The following is a 19,640-nucleotide window of genomic DNA, read 5'->3' on the forward strand; positions in this document are numbered from 1 at the left end:
AGTGTTTGTCAAAGAGGATAATTGACACCAACAGAGAGTGTACCCAAATATGGAGCAGTGAGCTGTTGTGGGCAACCAGCCACAAACTCTGCAGCATAATGAAATGGAAAACTGTTGGCAAAAACGCAAGAAATGAGCAGAATTTTTAATTAACTAATAAGGTGAAGTTAGCAAAACAACTCCAGCTCCATCATTTCCTGGAAGAGGATTTTGCCCCCCCCCCCAAAAAAAAAATAAAATAAAAATCATCACCCAATGGTTAAAATTCAGATCCCAATTTAAGTATAAAATTATGCTCTAAATCTCATTATGAGCAACTACATAAAGAAAACAGATTAAATAGCAATAAACTATGCATACAGCGTCTGTGTAGTCACAGGTTATTGTACATTGGAGAAACTCGCATGTAGTTGACTTTTGTATCGAGGTCAGCCCTCTAATTACGCAAATAAAAAATGCATTAAGCTAAATATGTGAGCGACTCTGCAATGCATTCGCAGAAAGGTTTCAGGAGGTGAATCGTTAGAAAAGAACATCTCTGCATTTAGATGAAAATGAGCCAATAACAGCTCATCTGTTTTATCTAAGCAAAGAATCCACTGTTACTGTTCTGATGTTTACTCTAAGCCAACTGCCTTCACCCTCTGCATTCTCCTTCCGATGCACACTTTAAGTAGTGCCACTGTTCCCCTCTTTTGTATGTATATGAATTTCTGTAATGTGCACTTGCCACAAGCATGAACAGGGAGTAGACTTCTGAAATAATTCCGATCCTCGGAAGGAGCTGTGTCTGTGGCCATTTACCTCGGGATAGATTGACTCTGCTGACTGAATTCAGATGAGCCTGACGTCTGCGAGGCCTGCATCTCTCTCACATCTATCCCTTCAGTGGGAGTGGGAAAAACTGGCTCCTTGGCTACCTCCCCAGATTTCTCAAGCAGCTGCATCAGACTGTCAAAGGTGACAACACTGGATTTTTTTTCGTCTTTTTTTCCCCAGAGAAACACACGAATAGTTTCAGATGCAAGACTGAGAGCTTAAGGTGCCTCACTGTGACTACAGTAACCGGGACTGGAAATACCGGATTTCCAGTTATGAGGCACTGAACACCGTGCGTCTAATCAAGCGCGCTGACCTTTTCACCAGCTTCATAAAATATTCATTGCTGCTGAAAGTATTCCAGAATGCATACCATACTCGCATTGCTTTTTTATGAGGAATAATCAGGTTCCTCTGTAGAACCATGAAAAATGCGACACTGTATATTACCCGATGTGACTCGAGTTTAAATCCACCTCTGATTGTCTCTCGCAAGAAAAAAGAAAACGACAGAAGAAACGTAGGTGAGATGACAGCGAGGCGATTCCTCACCTCGTCTTTAAATGCACACGAGCTGTTAGCACTGAATTTCTTGTGTTAATCAGAAGTAGCTGACTACTGAGCGCTATCCCAGAAGGCTGTATACAGACTATTTGCGAAAACAGCATGAGGACGTATGTCATACTTCATTCACAATATGGGTGTGCCAAGTCCTGCTGCGTCTGTGTGCGCTGACAGCTTGAGTCACGCAGTTTAGGCAAAGACAAAAACATAGCATTGCAGTTGGGGAGAAGCTTGAGCAGATGATCAACTAAAGTGTGTAACTCCCGGGAATGGCATGGTTGCTTTAACGTTTAGCCTGAAAGAAACTTTAAAAGATGGTAAATGGCCTGTATTTGTATAGCGCTTTAGCCTAAGGACCCCAAAGCGCTTTACATATCCAGTCATCCACCCATTCACACACTGGTGATGGCAAGCTACATTGTAGCCACAGCCACCCTGGGGCGCACTGACAGAGCTGAGGCTGCCGAACACTGGCGGCACCGGGCCCTCTGACCACCACCAGTAGGCAACGGGTGAAGTGTCTTGCCCAAGGACACAACGACCGAGACTGTCCAAGCCGGGGCTTGAACCGGCAACCTTCCGAATACAAGGCGAACTCCCAACTCTTGAGCCACAAAGCCAGATGACCTTTGACAGTACAGAAATAATAAACATGTATTTTCTGCAGTTAAGGCTGAGCTTGTAAAAAAATAAATAAAGTAAATTGTTGAGGGTGGTTTAAAAAACACTCGTGATACAGCCAGAAGCCGGATAGTTTATCAAACCCTTACAATGCTAAAGACGCTCTGCTGTACTCCAGAGAATCGAGTGTTAATTATGCACTGCCTCTTCCAGTTGGCCAGCGGTGACTTCCAGTCCTCTCTTCTGCAGCAGCCTTCCCACCAGCATGTTGTTCTTTGGTGAGCAGCTTTCGGGCTCCATAGTCATTACTTGAACCGAATACCCATGAGTCTCTGCTGCCCATGACCGGTCCAAGTCTACCAAGCCCATACACTGTTTACCTGCAGAAGGAAAAAAAAAGGATCGAAATATTATTATTATTGTTCTATAATCAGACACTAAAATACTTTTACCTAAAGTGACTAATGTGTAAAAAAACAATATTTAAAATCTTTTTATTTATACTATACATTAACGCTGCCCCCTCAGTCCACGCACTGACTGAAACATGTCATTTTATCTCATCTCCCAGATGGATCAGTCACAGAGGAAAACCAGGCTGGCAACCTCCCTGCAACTGGGTGGGAAAAAAGAATCAGTCGTTGCACTGAATCTTTCACATTTGGTGACCAATTGCTGTCTAATTTATAAATGTATAGAGACTGCCTACACGCTGCAATCAATGTGATAAGCACAGCTCATCTGCAATACAGGACTCGACTCACCTGGTTGCAGAATGACTGTATTTTGTATTGCTCTAATAAAAGCAAGGTTGCTGAGCACCTGTGACATTGCAAAATTTCCTGTTTCACACCTCTGAGGATGTAAGAGACTAATATGAATCTATGTCTATATAGACTGCAGATTTTCAGGAGTATATCACAGTGCCAATTTGACCCAATTCTAATGCAAACTAATAGTAGACTGTCTTCGTCTTATTGCCACCTCTATGCACCGAGAGATGGCAATTGACTGCAAGTGGTGGCAGGTATGGTTCCTGTATTAGGAGTAACTTTTTCAAAGGCAATAAGGTTGTAAGTTCACTGCACACTGCAGCAAGAACTTTGGCAACTTCGTTCCAACTTGCTGCTCCTAACAGGACAGAAACTTTTCCGTGGGCACAGTCAGAGTTTTGTGTGTGAGCGATGACCCCACACAGTTTCACAACAGTTTGTCAAAAGCAACACTTAATCTATTAGTTTGATTTTTTTTTCCACACAAATGTTCCTCCCTTAATGTTATATGAACATAAACACACACAGAAAAAAAGAAATTAAGTACACAAAGTGAAGATTTCCCATTTGAAATGGTAAAAGTCTGCATTTAAACATTAATGGTGGTGGCATGAATCATTTCACCGCTCACGCCACAGACTGGATTCTACTGGACTTTAAACAGACTTTTGCGCTCCATTTGTGTTATTATGACTGTGTTGCTAATTAGGTAACTAATCACTTAAAATTTAGGCAATAAAAACATAACAGATTGGCTCTTTTACTTTGACATAAGAGTCTCTTTATGTTTTTGAGGAAACATTTGCATAAAGACATTTGATTCCTCCAGGATCAAATGTCTCCATCCAGGAAGCAGGAGGGATCACCGATGTGTCTGATGAGCATAAGGATGAAGTCAATCATATCCCAGTCACCAGATCTCAACCTGATTAAACATCCATAGATGTGTGACCATCACCATCCAACCACCAGAAGACTTATTTGGGGACCAACGACATTCAATGCCTCCAACTAGAGAATCAAACATCTTGTACTTCTGGCAACACATAGAGGCTCAACACTATGCGAAGGCTGTATGTTGGTTCTTCTTATAACTTATTACATGTCAGGCGAAAATCAGCAAATCCCCCATCATTAAGGTCTTTATTGCTCTAAAGCTGTACTGCTTTATATACCATTTCTGCATATTTTCAATATTGTGTGTCAGAAGACAGTAATTCATATACATGGATTATCCAGCCTCATCTGTTAGGATTTCCTTAAAAACACAAACTTCAAATGTAATTTAGCAGTGTGTGGAAGCAGGTGGCAGACACACTACACGTGAGCTTTGCTCCGCCGTGTTGCTTTGACGGGCGAAGTCTTACCAGCAAGCTCAAGAGGGACGAGATCACACATAGTTAGAAAATGTTAGTGGGAGAGGTTGAGCCCTGTTAACTGATATAACGGAAGGTTGCCGGTTCGAGCCCCGGCTTGGACAGTCTTGGTTGTTGTGTCCTTGGGCAAGACACTTCACCCGTTGCCTACTGGTGGTGGTCAGAGGGCCCGGTGGCGCCAGTGTCCGGCAGCCTCGCCTCTGTCAGTGCGCCCCAGGGTGGCTGTGGCTACAATGTAGCTTGCCATCACCAGTGTGTGAATGTGTGCGTGAATGGGTGGATGACTGGATATGTAAAGCGCTTTGGGGTCCTTAGGGACTAGTAAAGCGCTATACAAATACAGGCCATTTACCATTTACCATTTATATAGAGAAGAAACTAGTGTGACAGGTGGTGTCAGGTACATATGAAAAGGCTTCACGCTGACGTGAGCCTTCTCGGAAGCTTTGATAAACTGGAGAGCTATCAGGGCGAAGAGAGTCCTCAACATAATGAAACCCTGTAGAGTGAAGCTTCAGCAGGGGCCTGTAGGGGTTCTGACAAAACATTTCCCTCTGAATCTGACAACACTGATCTAGCAGCTGTTCGCCGCAGCTGTTTTGTCACTCTGTACAAATCTCTGCTCTAACATGTTTCTCACATCTTGAAAGTCTAGACTTTTTAAGGAACCCGCAGCAGTGGGGCTACCGAACAGTGTAAGTGTATGAAGAAAGTATGTCAAAGGATATTACAATGAAAAGGTGCTTGTGTCCATCACACTGGACTTCATCAGTCAGTATCATCATGGAGGCGTCAGACTGGTTCCAGCTAGTTTACATATTCATTCTGCAGCAGCGCAATGACAAAATAATTTGAACAAAGTAATGTCGAAAGAAATATTCAGGAACATTGGAGCTGTTTCAAAGGCAAAGTGTGGTCCCAGCAAATACTGATGATTTGATTTTAAATTAGTTTTGATAATGATACTCGATGCTGTGTCTCTATGTGCAGCAGTTACCAGATACTGCTAAGAATGTTTAGCCTAAAAAAGTAATAAAGGACTGAACATAAATAATAGCTCAGGTCTAAAGAGAAGATTGCAAACAGCACCAATGAGTCTCCTGTCTGGCGGAAGCTGGACAGCCGTCTGGTCTGCGAAGCGACAGAGGATCATGTGTTCCTGAAACAAAGACAAAAAACGAGTACAGTTACTGCTCACTTATTGTTACGTGGATGTGGTGCAAGTGATCCGTTCATCACTGCGTTAAGATCAAGTATATCTGAAAATGTCCACACACTGTATAAAAGTTTAACTAATACCATTGTAGCTTATTTGTATCGATTCATCCTTTTTCTCCCTTGCTTACAGCAGTGGGGTCAAAAACATTCTCACTTGAGTATCGCATGGCTTAAAATTTCTGTGTATGCAGCTCTGAGCACACAATGTACTACACAACATGGCACACTATATATTACACAATGGAGGTGATTTGTTTGGGATTTCCAAAGCCGGATAACGATCAGAGTAATATAACATTAAAGTATCTTTGTAAATATATAAATGTGCTTTAAGAAAAATCCAATTATTCTCAAAGTGGCCGCAGTTAAGAAGCGGTACAAACTTTACACTTTGTGAAAGATTTCCCTTGGATGAATTAAAAAAAAATGTCTTCAAATTGAGCACTTATGTTCATTTGTTCAGATGAATTGATAATATTTTGGCAGTCAACAGTTAAGGTTACCGTGACCTCACAAAGCTTCGACTATAACTCAAACAATCATACACAGCATTTATGATGAAAATGATACATTATTACGTATGTATGTACCACAGGATAACAGTCAGAACTGATGAAATCTTATATGTAAAAGTTCAAAGGTCAAGTCTGCAATCGCAGCAAACCACCCTGACTGGTTTGCAGAACCATATACCGCAGCCGTGAGGCAGTAATTCTAGTTTCTACCTTATGGTTCATGGCACAAGTGATTCATGAGAGCGTTAAGTCAGCTGAAACTTGCCTCCACTTTAATTGGTTCTATTCTTCACTCTGCGGGGTCGGCGCTGAATGCAAGGCCATGGAACAGGTGCTTAAAGCTCGTGTGAGCACCAATATCTCACACCATTAGCCCTTTATTCCAGTGATACACTATTTGTCATTGTGCTGTCATTCTGTTTAACTACTGTAGTTCGGAAAGAACAACTCTGGTTCTGCTGTAAAACGAGCGAACGCAGCTTTTATTTCTGTGACTCTTGTCTGGGACATTGCCTGGGATGTCTGGTGCGGAGGGGCAAAGAAACAGAAAGCAGTGGGGTTCCCTACCTTGAGCCCAAATAAATAACAAATGCCAAACATGTTTGTCGAAAGGAAAACCAAGGAGGGAGGCCGAGGAGATTTGGAGCTCAGGTTTAAAGTGGAGGATAATATGCCTGCTGGTATAAACAGAATATAGATTTCTCCTGCTGGGTGGCTGCATGCTTAGTGTCTTCCTTATTGTGTGTTTTTTTCCTCTCACTCAGCTTTTTGGAAAAATCTGAACTCAGTATCACGTAACACTGTAATTGCTCAGTGTCTTCTAAGTATAATACTATGTTTTGTGCCTCTTGGGCCATGTAAAAAAAAAAAAAAAAAATCTGATTCTTGTAGCGCACAAAGAAGTTAAAGGTGGTCCAATGTTGTGACATGTCAACTCTTGAGGTTGCTATGGTTAGGACCTGCAGCTTCTCCTGCACAGATTTTCCCCAGGGGCCCTGACAGGTCCCATATATCATCGCGGGATATGCCCTCCCGGAGCACAGTGGCGTGTCTGTGCCGAGTGATAAGGGAAGTGACTTGGGAATCTTTGTTTGCGAGACACTGATAAGCGCAGAGATCTCATCAGTTCTTCTAAGTTTCTGATAAAATAAAGATTTTCATCCAGTTTTATGAATGAATTGGAAGAGTTGTTAGATTTTTGTTGCCTTTAGACTGGGTGGATAAAAGTCAAACCTTTTAAAGCTGTACACACAGTAAGTGTACATTAATGCACTATATGTAAACGAGCTATGACAAAAACTGAGCCAACTCACAATAATTTGGCTTGTTTTTTTGCTCCTACAGTATGAACCATTTGAAGATAATATAGGAAATTATTTGTTAAATTCTACCCTAACCTACTGAGTCTTGTCCTCAAAGACTTTTTTCCATATTTAATACTGCAACAGTTTAAAATTAGTAATCTGAAAGTTGCTAGTAGTTGCTAGCGAGTTGCTCCTAAATGTAATCTCAATCATGAATACACAAATAGATTTTATTTAAAAATATTTTTTATTAATGCCACTTCCCAGGAGCAGATGTCCCTGCAAATTCCCTCTAAAGGTTAGACCGTATAATGTTTCTTTTCCCCCCACAAAGCTTGTAAAGATGGCCAAGAGCTAGATCTCAGACTCTGCAGATCTCGGTTAGCGTGTTACGTTAAGGCTCATGACAGATTTAGAAAGACTACAAACAGTATGGCTGTTTGTAGTCTTATAGTCAGGAGAAAGCCTCTTATCTCTGAAGGAAAACATGGCAGCATGGCTTAGCTTCGCCACAGGACCTTGGCACCTTGCGGTCATTGAGTCAAACACGAACTCCTCTGTTTACCAAAGTATTTCAGAGTCAAACGTGAGGTCATCTGTCCAACAGCTAACGCTTGGCCGAAAATGGGTCAAGTAACAGGACAATGATCCCAAACACAGCAGCAAATGTGCAACAGAATGACTGCAAAAGGAAAGAATCACAAGTTCAGATTTGAACTTGATTGAAACCCTGTGGTTGATGAAGCGATCTTAAGAGAGCTGTGCAAAACCCAATGAACCAAAGCAACGCTCTAAAGAAGCTACTTAATTTTTAATCTACTGCTTCTTTCATTTTGGGTTTGTTTTTTCTTATATAAATAAGGACACGGTGTAATACGTGCACAGAGTCCTTGCTTTTCACATGTATTGACCTGCATGTGACACTTTCCTTGTAAAAAGTTGCTGTAAACCTGTAATCTGTATTAAACACAATAAAGAGAATTAATCATATTTAAAAGCATACCTTAGATGTCAGAGTCTCCTGGAACATTTTGCTGTAAAAAGAAAAGAAAAAGTAAATAAAAAAGAAAACACAAAAAAGTTTGCTGAGAGAAAAAAAATAATGGAAAAGTTCTATACAAACAAGATGAATGTGCAACAAAATCAAAGTCCTAAACCAAACAAAACCCATGTGCATAATCTCCAAAGCAGGGAAAGAACGACTTTCATTACTTTTGTTTTGACATGGGAGTAAAGTTTGTTTGAGATGGTTAAACATGGTTTGGTTTGCTTCATGCTAATTAAAAATCAACATGAAACAGTTCAAGGGTTAGGGGCCAGTGCGGTCACATGGAGAAAAGTTTAGCACAAACTTTCATGGCCTTAATGAAACGGGCAGTTTAGAGCTTCACAGCTCATAAACCCACAGACTGCTTGGAATGTCTTCACCTGCAAAATATCCACGAGTACCTGGAACACGACCTGAGGGCAAAACTCTAAAAGTAGCAAGATGAAGATTGACAGAGTCAGGTGGGCTAGTCCTCCTCACATTTATACCCCGCAGAAACAAAGCTTCTTGTTATCTATCACAGCTGCAAAGTCATTTTTAGTGTCATTCTTTAATATTTTATGAGGACTTGGGAGGGTTGAAATGTCACGGGAAATGTGAAAAATGTAAAATATTTATGTCGTACACTGAAAATCACATAGCAGGAGTCAACCGTTTAATCGTTGCTCTACATCAGTGCAAATTCCTTAAAGCCCAACAACAGCAACGTCGTGCAAATATCTTCATTTGGTTAGTGACGATTAAAAACATCTAAAATATTGGACTTTCCACATTGTTATGTGCATATCCCAACTTACATTGGGGAGGAAGTGGAGAACAAGAACAGTCAATTTAAAGACTGACATGTAGAGTCAGTTTTACAAAATGAAGCATCTTTCTTGGCAGGAGAGCGTGGGAAAAGCATGTAATTGTGCTGCTAAACAGTGCATAAGAGAGCAACCTAAAAACTTTAACAAGTGGTCTAAAATCAAAGTTTACTGCAAAATAATCATGATAGCAATACTTACAAAATAATTAGCAATATCCAACAGATTATTTAAAAGGAGGAACTGTGCTTTCCAAGTACTTACATTTACATATGATAAAAATCAAAACATTTAGAGTGCCTATTAAGATTTAATGAGTTTTCTTCCCCATAAATCAAGCATAAAATGTTTTGTAAATATTTTAAAAACCACGCTGATTGTATTTTTCTTGCAGACTTGTTCTACCTTGCCTTATGATCCATTGCTACATTTCCTTTCATATCACTAATGGTGATACCATCTACAAGTATGTGCGCCGCATCTCCTGCCTACTCCTGTCTGTGCATCTTTGTGCGTGAGATAAAAGCAAAATGGAAAACCTGCGTATTTACAGTCTTCTGTGGCATTATCAGTCGGCATTCCTGGATACAAGAGGTTACGTTAATGAAAACCTACATGAGAATATGCTGCTCATCTCTCACATGAAAGCTATTTTAAGAAAGAGTGTTATAATGAATTGAGAGACTTGAAGAAGCTTTGTGTGAATCACAGTAAACACGGAGACAACACTCGGTTGGCAGCCTGTGATTCTTGTACGATTCTCTTCAAAATATAAAGTGACACAACAACACGCAGGACGAAATGCTATGTTGCTATGGAACACGGCCGTGCCGTCATCAGACAATACCATCCAAGATAACACTGGAATACAATTTTACTTGATATATTAAAAAAAAAAAAAAAAAAAAAAAAGAGCGAGAGCAGCTTGTCAAACGCCCAATAAAGAACTGCTGCGCCCGCTAAAAGTGGAAACAACAAACTCGTTTCACCACTTCAGTCATAAATACAATGTCAAGCACAAGCAGGGTACAAAAACACAGAAGGAGGAGATGCTAGCAGCTGACGATGTGCAAACTAAATGTTACAAAAAATGACTCAAGAAGAGAAAACAGTGGCTGGAAGTCCTTGATGCAGTTACATGAAGGTACAGGATTAGGCAGGTTTAGGAAACTCAACTTAATAAAATATGTCTCTATTTAAATTTTATTATGTAACAATATTTTGCAGGTTTCAGAAGATTTCAAAGGTTATATTACATTATATTATTATTTCATGGTAAAGCTCAATAGTAATGCACTTATCTTACACTTTAACTTAAAACTTCCAACAAAAACACATTACTATTACTATTATGCTATAATGCTCCGTCTTGTAGCCCCTTATATCAATCGACTGACACAGTGTGTCATCAATGAAAGCAGCTCACTGGAAAAGAAGGACAGCAAATGCCCTTCATTTTGTTTGCGTCAATAAATGCTGCCTGCAAGCTCCAATCACCAATAAAACACTGTTCAGTATTTAATTAATATCATCAGAAATATCATTATTGCACATTTCCTTGAAATATCACACATGGTTTTGAGGCTGTATCAAGGAAGCCTTACTCACTATAGCAGCGGTCCCCAACCCCCGGGCCTTGGACCGGTACCGGTCCGTGAGTCGTTTGGTACCGGGCCGCGAGAGTTGAGGCTCAGGTGTGAAATGTATGGTTTTCAGGGTTTTTATTGGTTTTCAGCGTTATTTTGTTATCGTTTTTATCGTTTTTATCGTTAACTCGGTTTTCCTTGGTCTTTTCACGTGTGTTATGAATAAATCTTCTTTTTTTCGGTACCGGTACTGGTTTTATTTTGTTGTATTTATCCGCGACACCTTAAAGGCCGGTCCATGAAAATATTGTCGGGCATAAACCGGTCCGTGACGCAAAAAAGGTTGGAGACCGCTGTGCTATAGAACACTGAAGAGTGCATTAAGGGCAAGAAAGACTTTGCATGTAAAGCAGGAGGTAACTGAGCTCCAGCTGAGCACCTGAAAATCTGATATCCTGATAGCTGTAATATAACTCTAGGTCACACGGCATAATTTTTTCTTGTTTGCTTGCCATTTTAGAGTAGCTACAAACAAATCTGATGATTTATCGTGCAACGTTTAAACAAGATTTAAAGCGGATGGACACTGGACAACGAATAAAGCAGAAGAGCAAATGATAGGATCTGTAAACACTCTACACTATAATTTCGCCAACCTGAAGACTTGAACAGACTTGGCCTAACAACAAAACAAATAAAATCTCCAGCTTCACTTGCTGGTGACCAGACTTGTTGCTACAACAGCAACTCTGCGTAACAGCCTTGTTTTGCAGCAATCAGTCACCAAAAGTTGTTTTAGTAGCAAACTGCTGCATCTTATGTACCATTAGTGAGCATAGCAACAGAATCAACAGCGTCTCCCTCCACCCTGTTTTCCATCTGCATTCAAACAGCACCGTGTCACGGCTTGCATGATCACCAGACGTTTGGATTAAATGGTTAATTTCCTCGTACGCCACATAATAAAGTCGTCGCTGACATTTCGTTCTAAATTTTCCAGCCAGCCTATCTGTCTGACACATTCCTTCCAGTGTCTAAATTAAGAACCAAATTCTCAGTTCACATAACAACACACTGTGACTGGCGGACCATCTCGAGAAGGTGATGCGATGCTGCTGCCCCGAATTGGCAAATGGTTATGAGCAGTCAAAGGAGGCAAACAGAATGTAGTTAAGAGATATAGACTGTGTGTTTGTGAGTGACGACGAGATGAGAAACTAATGGAGAAAGTGACTCATAAAGACTGAAAGGCGAGGGAACAGGAACGAAGGGAAGCAACATCTATCTAACAAGAAAACATCATGGTTAGAACGACATTTTTAAAAGCAGTAACCCACAGACGTGACACTGGATCACACACCTCTTGGGGAAGCTGAACTTCACAGCATTCTGGATGAAGCCGTAGCAGCAAGGACTAATAACAAAGGCGGCTCCGGCCTGGATGCAATGCTCCATTACCATATCTGTTGCAACGCCACATGCATGAAGGGCGACCTGCATTAGAACAGAAAAAGAAAGAAAACACAAAAAAGTGTTACTTTCACCAACAAAATGATCTTGAAACCCTCAGATTTCCAACAGCAAAAACCAAAACTGAGAGCATGCACTCAATTCCATTGATTACTTCATAATGGCCACTGCTATTAAATAAATCTATGCTCTCAAAGGTGCAGACGCCGGGAGTAGCAGCAAACAAAATATATCAGTGCGTTTAGAGTGCAGGCACGGATGCATCAGGATTCCTATTGACAGGGTAAACTGTGCGTGGTGATGAACACCTAGCTATGCATTAGTAATGGTGTGGTTATATATTGGATTGCAGAATGGTACTAAGAGACCCAATATCCATCATTCCTGGCCCTGTCCATCTGCAAAAATGCATTATGATTTCTCAAGGACAACGAGTTTAATATCCAGACGTGACATAACTTCCTCTCATATGTACAGTGACAAACCACATGCCATGTTAATGGCCCAAATAAAATCCTTTTTAAACAGCCTGATGTCCCAATAGCTCCTGAACTCTCTGGAATGAACCCCATTCGACTCAAGCAGCGAGCTCCAAAGTCTATTTGTGTTTTCCAAGAAGTTGTCACTTGGCGTCTGTGAGTCTGAATTAACTGCATGTTGCCTTGACAGCAGTGCCACAAAGCAGAAGGTCAGAGCTGATCAGGACAGAATTGAGCCAGAACTGTTGGCACCACCACACACAAAGAGCAGAACATACAGACGCTCTGAGCCAAACCTCCACCCACCCATAAGGTCAGTGAAGGTTTTGAACGGAGGGTATATTTCTTACAGCGGCTTTACGTTTTTCTAGAAACTGAACTTTTGCGTGTTTGATTAAAAAAAGATTCACGCCCATTAAGATCTGTATCGATTTAAACGTGAACCCATTAAATGAGACTCTGCGATTTAAAAGAATAACTTCAATTACGTCCATTACCTTGTATCCATTTGACAGCTAATCTTCCATTTTATTCATGCCGTCAGGGAAAAAGCTTTATGCTTTTCTTAACAGCATGTTTTAGACTGATGATTAGGAGGAAGGGTTGCTATCAGAAATTACACGATGTTACACCTCCTCACATCTAAGGCAAAAATAATTACCAAAATAACACTATCACTCATTCCTAGCTTCTTAATGCTGTACATTAGTCATGCTGTATTAAATCCTAATTACATTTTATAACCTTTAGCCTCCATTTACCGCAAACACAAAGCCAATCAATTAAATAAAAAACACACAACTGGAATGAAACACATTGTGATATGTCTTCGTAGCTAATGCTGTATTTACAAGTTCTGATGACACAGTCATCTCTGCTTTATAACTGTGGTATTGACAAAGCATGGACCCAACTTAACATGTTCACATTCTGAGTGCAGCTGATTAGAAATGCATAATGAAAGGTGAAAATGAACACGAGGCCAATTTAAATCTCACAGTCCTACCGAATTACATGCATATCCTGCTGAGCTTTGCCTCAAGACACAGTCTGGAAGAAGAAACCCTAAATTAATGCGCACAAGTAAAACTATGTTCATACTGAGCTATCATTTCTGGAGAGAGAAAGCTGTTTCTGGCTGCATTATTCTCTCAACAATCGCATCACAGAAATAACGAGGTTTCATTATTCACTCTTATTCCAGTAATTGTATCCCTCTCCAGGTCTATCTGGGCCTGAGACAGAGCAAGTTCCTGCAATACAGCTAATTAATACTTAATCAACATCATACGCATTTGCAAAATTGTGCTGCAAGCCTGTGCAATAGTTTTGGGAACTTTTTCTCAATACGGTGCACTTTTAAATGCTCAGGTTTGTCTGTTTCACAAATTTTATTACATGTGGACAAATGAATGCTTAGATGTGTCGACCAACCTATATTAAGTATGATTACACCGAACCAAAGAGTTGTTTTCCTCTCAAAGGTGGATGTAATGATGCCTTTTACCTGAGGTGATCAAACTCAATCTTAACTCACTCTTTTGAAAACAACCAAGACTATAAGGAGAGTAGAAAATAGTCCTAATACACCATTAGTATTAGAGCTGCACCAGATAAAGACACTTGGCACTTAATCAATACTGATTTTTTACATGAAGCCCAAAGTAAGACCAGCTAGTGCATTTTTCTACATGCAAACATAGAGGCAAATGAAAGAATCAACTGCAAACAATCAGACTCTTTAGCAGAACCAATAACGGACTTGCATCCAATAAAATTAAAACCTGCTTCAAGCTCCACAACTTTTCATGCCTCTATAGTCTGTAGACTGAAGAACGTCTGATAAGACACGTCATACAGAGGTTGGTTTAAGTTTAACACCGAGGCCATAAAGTGAGCAGACACTGACTAACATCAGGGACACCTCAACTTAATTAGCCTGATTAAGTGAGTGTGCCTAAAAATGGGACCATGTATTATACATAGCAGGATTAAAACTGATGTGATGTGTGGCTCCAACAGGTAGTAATTGCTTTGTTATACAGGAAGAAGCTTAGCCACAGTAAGAAACTCAAGCGGGGCAGAAAATTACAAGCATAAAAATTGTTCTATACATAAATATATTGTAAATTAATGCATCAGGTGAAATGAATCTGTGCGTGTGTGTGTGAGGAAAGATTCAGGCTACCCTGCAAAAGACACTCAGATATCGAGCAGATGAATAATCTGTGCTGTTTGTTTCTTGCCAAGTGGAACGAGTCTCAGTGGAGTGAGGATGCTGGAACAAAAGCTACTTCTAATTACAGGAGGTACGTATATTTTTCTATTTGTCTCGGTGGAAGTTAATGTGAGGCTACAAGAACAGCTGGTTTTTCTGACAGCTGTGACCACAGAGCTTTAACACAGAAGAGTAAGACAGATCACTGATCTAGCTCAGGCTGCTCAGAGAGCCTAAATAAGGCAAGAAGAAGAAAAGTTTTAACTTGTGTGCTTTTGTTCCGCTTGTTTGAAAAATTCAGACATCCAGTGCACGTCCACAGCTAAGTACCTATTTGCGCTAAATTGATAATTATCGCATCGAGAAGTCAAGAGCTCTGCAGATGGAGGTGGATGTTAAACAGGACTGACAAGGGTTTTGGTGGAGAGTCCTCCTCAGTAATGATTTTTTTTGTTTGTTTTAACCCCATTTAGCATAAAGTTTGACAGCCAGTTAAATATTTAGTTTTACTTAAAACATTTACTGTGTTTAATCTTTAGGCTTAAACACAAGTTGGAGAAATGCAGTGTCCATTAGGAATTCAAAAGGAGATATTGCCAGTCAAGATTCTTGTACAAGAAACATAAATTAAATTGAATTGGCAGAAAACACTTTCCAATGATTATACTTTCCCTTCCAAACATGATTCCTTCTGTGAAACTCAGAGTATAAAGCAAATGAAAAGCATTGTTGGATACAGAAAATGAGAACAAAGAAAGAAAAGCAAGAAATTACCAGTCCTCACTGAAGAGATCTCTAAACTCAAAGTCCTAAATTTCCTGGATGAAACTACCTTTTGGCTTCCTGATAATCAGGGAGCACCGACGTACCCTGTTCTGATTAAAAGCTCCACTTCAGGAAATGAACAGTTATTTTGGTTGCTCTAACAAAAATAACTTCAAGTTGACATTTTCAAGCTCAGTGAAGAGATGAATGACACATTTCTCAATGTGATGCGATAAAAATACAGCGATCAGACACCTTAAAGCGAAGAGGTGATTGTGGCAAAGTGGAAAATCGCACTTTGTTTATGCAGCGTTAATCCTTATGTTTCAATTTCAGTCCATCAGTAGAGAACTAATACACTCTCTTCCACAGAAAAGGTCAGGTCGTACCCCTGTCAATGTACAGTACTGTGCAAAAGTCTTGAGCTACCCCTCATTTCTCTATATTTAGATAGGAAAGTGGGAAGTGAGTGCAGCACATGTAAACATACATGGAAATACAGTAAAATAAGACAAAAAAGAGCGTGCACAATTCAATAAAAAGAACGTCAGTATTTGGTATTACCATTTTAATTCTTCAACACAGTCTGAACTGTCTTAGTAGGCAGGCTTCTTCTAATTTCTTTAAATAATCTCTAATTGGGAGTAGTTCTCCAGGCTGAAGGACATTCAAAGCTCTTCTATGGATGCTGGCTCCCTTTTGTTCCATACCTCAGCCTTTCCTCCCTGTTTCCCTTCCTTGAGACCATTTCTGATGAGCCTTTAGTCAATAGTAAATGGATGAACCTACAGGCCAGATGCATCTTTAAGGTCTTGTATCAGGTCAATGCTGCATTTTTTTCACCTCATTTTTTAAGGACATCGCTTTTAGATACTGTTCATCTGCTGCAGAGAGTTGTTTTTTTGGCCTTCCAGAAAAAAATACATTTAGCTGAAAATGATCAGATACAAAGAGTGGACTAAAAATGAGTGAACAGCAGCCAGTGTCACCAAAAAAAGTTTGAAAGACCTTCAAAAATCCTGGGGAGTTATTGCTCAAGACCACTTTTAAAAAATTACAAAAACGTCAGGCTCAGTGGAAGGAAAACATATTAACGTGAGGACTGGCTCAAGACTTTTGCACAGCACTGTACGTATGCACATTTTGTCAAAAAGCCAGATAACAACAATTGTTTTGATGCTACAGTTCTGTCAGTTATTGCATAATTAAAATGTTTGAATTTTTAATTCAGTCAAAGACAGAATATCACATTTCCTTTGCAGGATAGTGCAACAAGAGAAGCAGTGGGACAATTATCTGTGCACTGATTATTTATATTTCTATAAGAGAAAAGTTTCTATCCCAAATGTTATTACTGATTAAATTCTCCACATTTTTAAGATTCTCTTAGAAAGCTAAGCTGTGAGAAAAACAATTAGCTTTAAGAGGTATTTTGAAAAACCCCATTATGATTCATGATACTGTGATTGCAATATTACAGTAATTACAATTTACAATACAATAAAACTGCAGAACAGATAATATAATAATTGCTCTTAATGGGTTTAATTTCATGGCTCTGGTGTAATTTAGTGACTTTTACCATGACAAATAGATTTGACATCACATGCGCTTGCTGCATTTTTGGTTTCTGTTTTTCACACACTGGGAATCTGAAGTGTTAACCACACTGTCTACAGCAGCGGTCCCCAACCCCTGGGCCTCGGCCCGGTACCGGTCCGTGAGTCGTTTGGTACCGGACCGCAAGAGTTGAGGCTCAGGTGTGAAATGTATGGTTTTCAGGGTTTTTATTGGTTTTCAGCGTTATTTTGTTATCGTTTTTATCGTTAACTCGGTTTTCCTTGGTCTTTTCACGTGTGTTATGAATAAATCTTCTTTTTTTCGGCACCGGTACTGGTTTTATTTTGTTGTATTTATCCGCGACACCTTAAAGGCCGGTCCGTGAAAATAATGTCGGGCATTAAAGGTTGGGGACCGCTGGTCTACAGTACTGTACTCTTTAGATCATCATGCAAATAAATGAAACAAATTGTGCAAAAACGATTTTTGTAACTTGCTATGCTCACCCCGATGTGAAAAGGTCCAGTGAAGTAATCCAGATTGGCCTGAATGAAGCCGATATTTTTCAGACCGAGCTCAGCACTGCGACTCTGAGCCCTGACCAAGGACTCTTCTTTGTTCTCTATGAGGATGACCTTAAGCAATGACAGAAAAATCCCCACTGTGAGTAGCTGCTTCTTTTTAAAAAAACCTGAAACAAGCACAAATGCATTTAAACTTATCCGTCTACATATCCTTAACAATATTAAAACACATCACAAATATTAAAAATTCTTAAACAAACCATATGCTTTGTGAAAAACTAAAGCATTTCATGGAGATGCATTTAATTATTAGGAATAATAACACATAATAACAGAGAGGGATGGGAATGGAGAAGCGGGAGGGGGTTCTTGTAAAGTACCCGCTTTTGCTTCTTTCAGTAGTTCAATTCCTCGGAATTGCTATTCTGCTTGTCTTAGAGGCTGGATCAGAGTCTCGCAGATGTTTAGCTAGCCTTTTCATTAAGGCAGGGAAGTGGTCCACTCAGGACCGGGTCTTTCCCTGCTGCATGTGCTAGTTGACTTCTTCTGGAGCTTCTGGAAAGCTTTGCACTCGTCAGGCCCATATGGGCTCCAAAGGCTCAGTAGCCCCCAGTGCACACAGCCAGCCCAGCGGTTTCCCAGCTGGGCAGCTGCCTGAGGGGTTAGCTGGTTGATCTTGTGTCTTTTGACGTGTCTTCCTCCCCTCCCCCCAAACCGGTCATGGTGGATGGCTGCTCCTCCCTGAGCCTGGTCCTGCTGGAGTTTTTTCTTCACACTGTCATAAAGTGCTTGCTCATAAGGCGTTGTCTGATTGTTCGGGTTTTCTCTACTACTGTAGGATCTTTACCTTACAATATAAAGTGCCTTGAGGCAACTGTTGTTATTATTTGGCACTATATCATTAAAATGTAACTAAAATTGAGATTAATATTAACAGGAGAGTAAAATGACTGAGGCGAAATTAAATGAATGTCATCAAGCAGCGACTCGAGTGTGTCCTGTATTTCGATAGGATCATTTGCTGCATGTGATAAAATTAGCACCATCAAAACTGCACGTTGTTGTTGTTTTAATTATAATCCTAACGAGATCCTAATGAGAATCGATAACAGAGAATCGATAAGGAGTCAAATTGATAAGTGATATTTATAATGGAATCGGAATCGATTCCCATCCCTAACATTTTTAAAAATGCCTGCCAAAAGTCACCACATACCACTCACGAACTCTACTTAACACGCAGCTAACACACAGACACACACACACACACACACACACACACACACACACACACACACACACACACAACATCTTCATACATGTTACCTGGCAGTCTGGAAGTGTGTGAGCAAGAACAATCCCTACGTGGCCCTGAGAAAGAGCACAAAGAATAAAAATATGAAAACGCATGAAAAGAAAACAGCACACATCAAAGAGGGCATCGACAGAGTTATGATTAGTGTCTCCCTTTCCAGCCCTGACCCGTGCTGCGCCACTGCTCCGAGCCTGCATTTTCATTAGCACAATTACCAGTCTGCTTGTGCGCACCGGCCAGCAACAAAAGGCGTTTAAAAAGGGAAGAAAAACGCGAGGGAGTGAGGGCTGGTTCCTTTCAGCTGGTCCCTAATGGAGCATCTATCGAATGCAGCCGTGGTCAGGTATAGTGATAACTATGCATGCTGAGCCGGACTGATGGATGAATACTCGTACCGTTCCGCTGCAGAAATCCACGATGGTGTATCCTGGCCTGGCGAGCTCTGTAACCATGGCAACCAAGTTATTCAGCTGTTGCATCTTCCTGACTGCACGGATATTTGACATTTTCCCTGCAAAAAAAACCCAAAAACCAAAACACTCATTTCATTTGAGCATAAAGTGGGAAAAAATAGACTTTAACATCAAATTCATCCAAAAAACCCCAAAAAACAATTAAAGGATTTTTTTTGTTTTTACACTCCCGGAGACAACAGCTATCAAACATGAATTACATTTTG

General features: G+C 40.3%; 1 protein-coding gene across 1 annotated transcript in view; it reads right to left on the reverse strand.

The window, feature by feature from the left end:
- Nucleotides 1-410: 410 nt before the first annotated feature.
- gstcd (glutathione S-transferase, C-terminal domain containing) overlaps nucleotides 411-19,640 on the reverse strand; it is a 52,498-nt gene continuing 33,268 nt past the window's right edge. Inside the window, exons 6-12 of the mRNA XM_085409760.1 lie at nucleotides 19,357-19,472; nucleotides 18,973-19,017; nucleotides 17,629-17,757; nucleotides 11,991-12,124; nucleotides 8,194-8,224; nucleotides 5,243-5,312; nucleotides 411-2,384 (exon numbers count right to left, since the gene is read on the reverse strand). Of these exons, the coding sequence (XP_085265886.1) occupies nucleotides 2,194-2,384; nucleotides 5,243-5,312; nucleotides 8,194-8,224; nucleotides 11,991-12,124; nucleotides 17,629-17,757; nucleotides 18,973-19,017; nucleotides 19,357-19,472 (716 nt within the window). The 3' untranslated portion in view covers nucleotides 411-2,193. The remainder of the gene's footprint in view (nucleotides 2,385-5,242; nucleotides 5,313-8,193; nucleotides 8,225-11,990; nucleotides 12,125-17,628; nucleotides 17,758-18,972; nucleotides 19,018-19,356; nucleotides 19,473-19,640) is intronic.

This window comes from Rhamphochromis longiceps, linkage group LG6 (genome assembly GCF_057381845.1).
Source record: "Rhamphochromis longiceps isolate RC_006_pf linkage group LG6, R_longiceps_female_GT1.1, whole genome shotgun sequence".
Lineage (NCBI taxonomy): Eukaryota > Metazoa > Chordata > Actinopteri > Cichliformes > Cichlidae > Rhamphochromis > Rhamphochromis longiceps.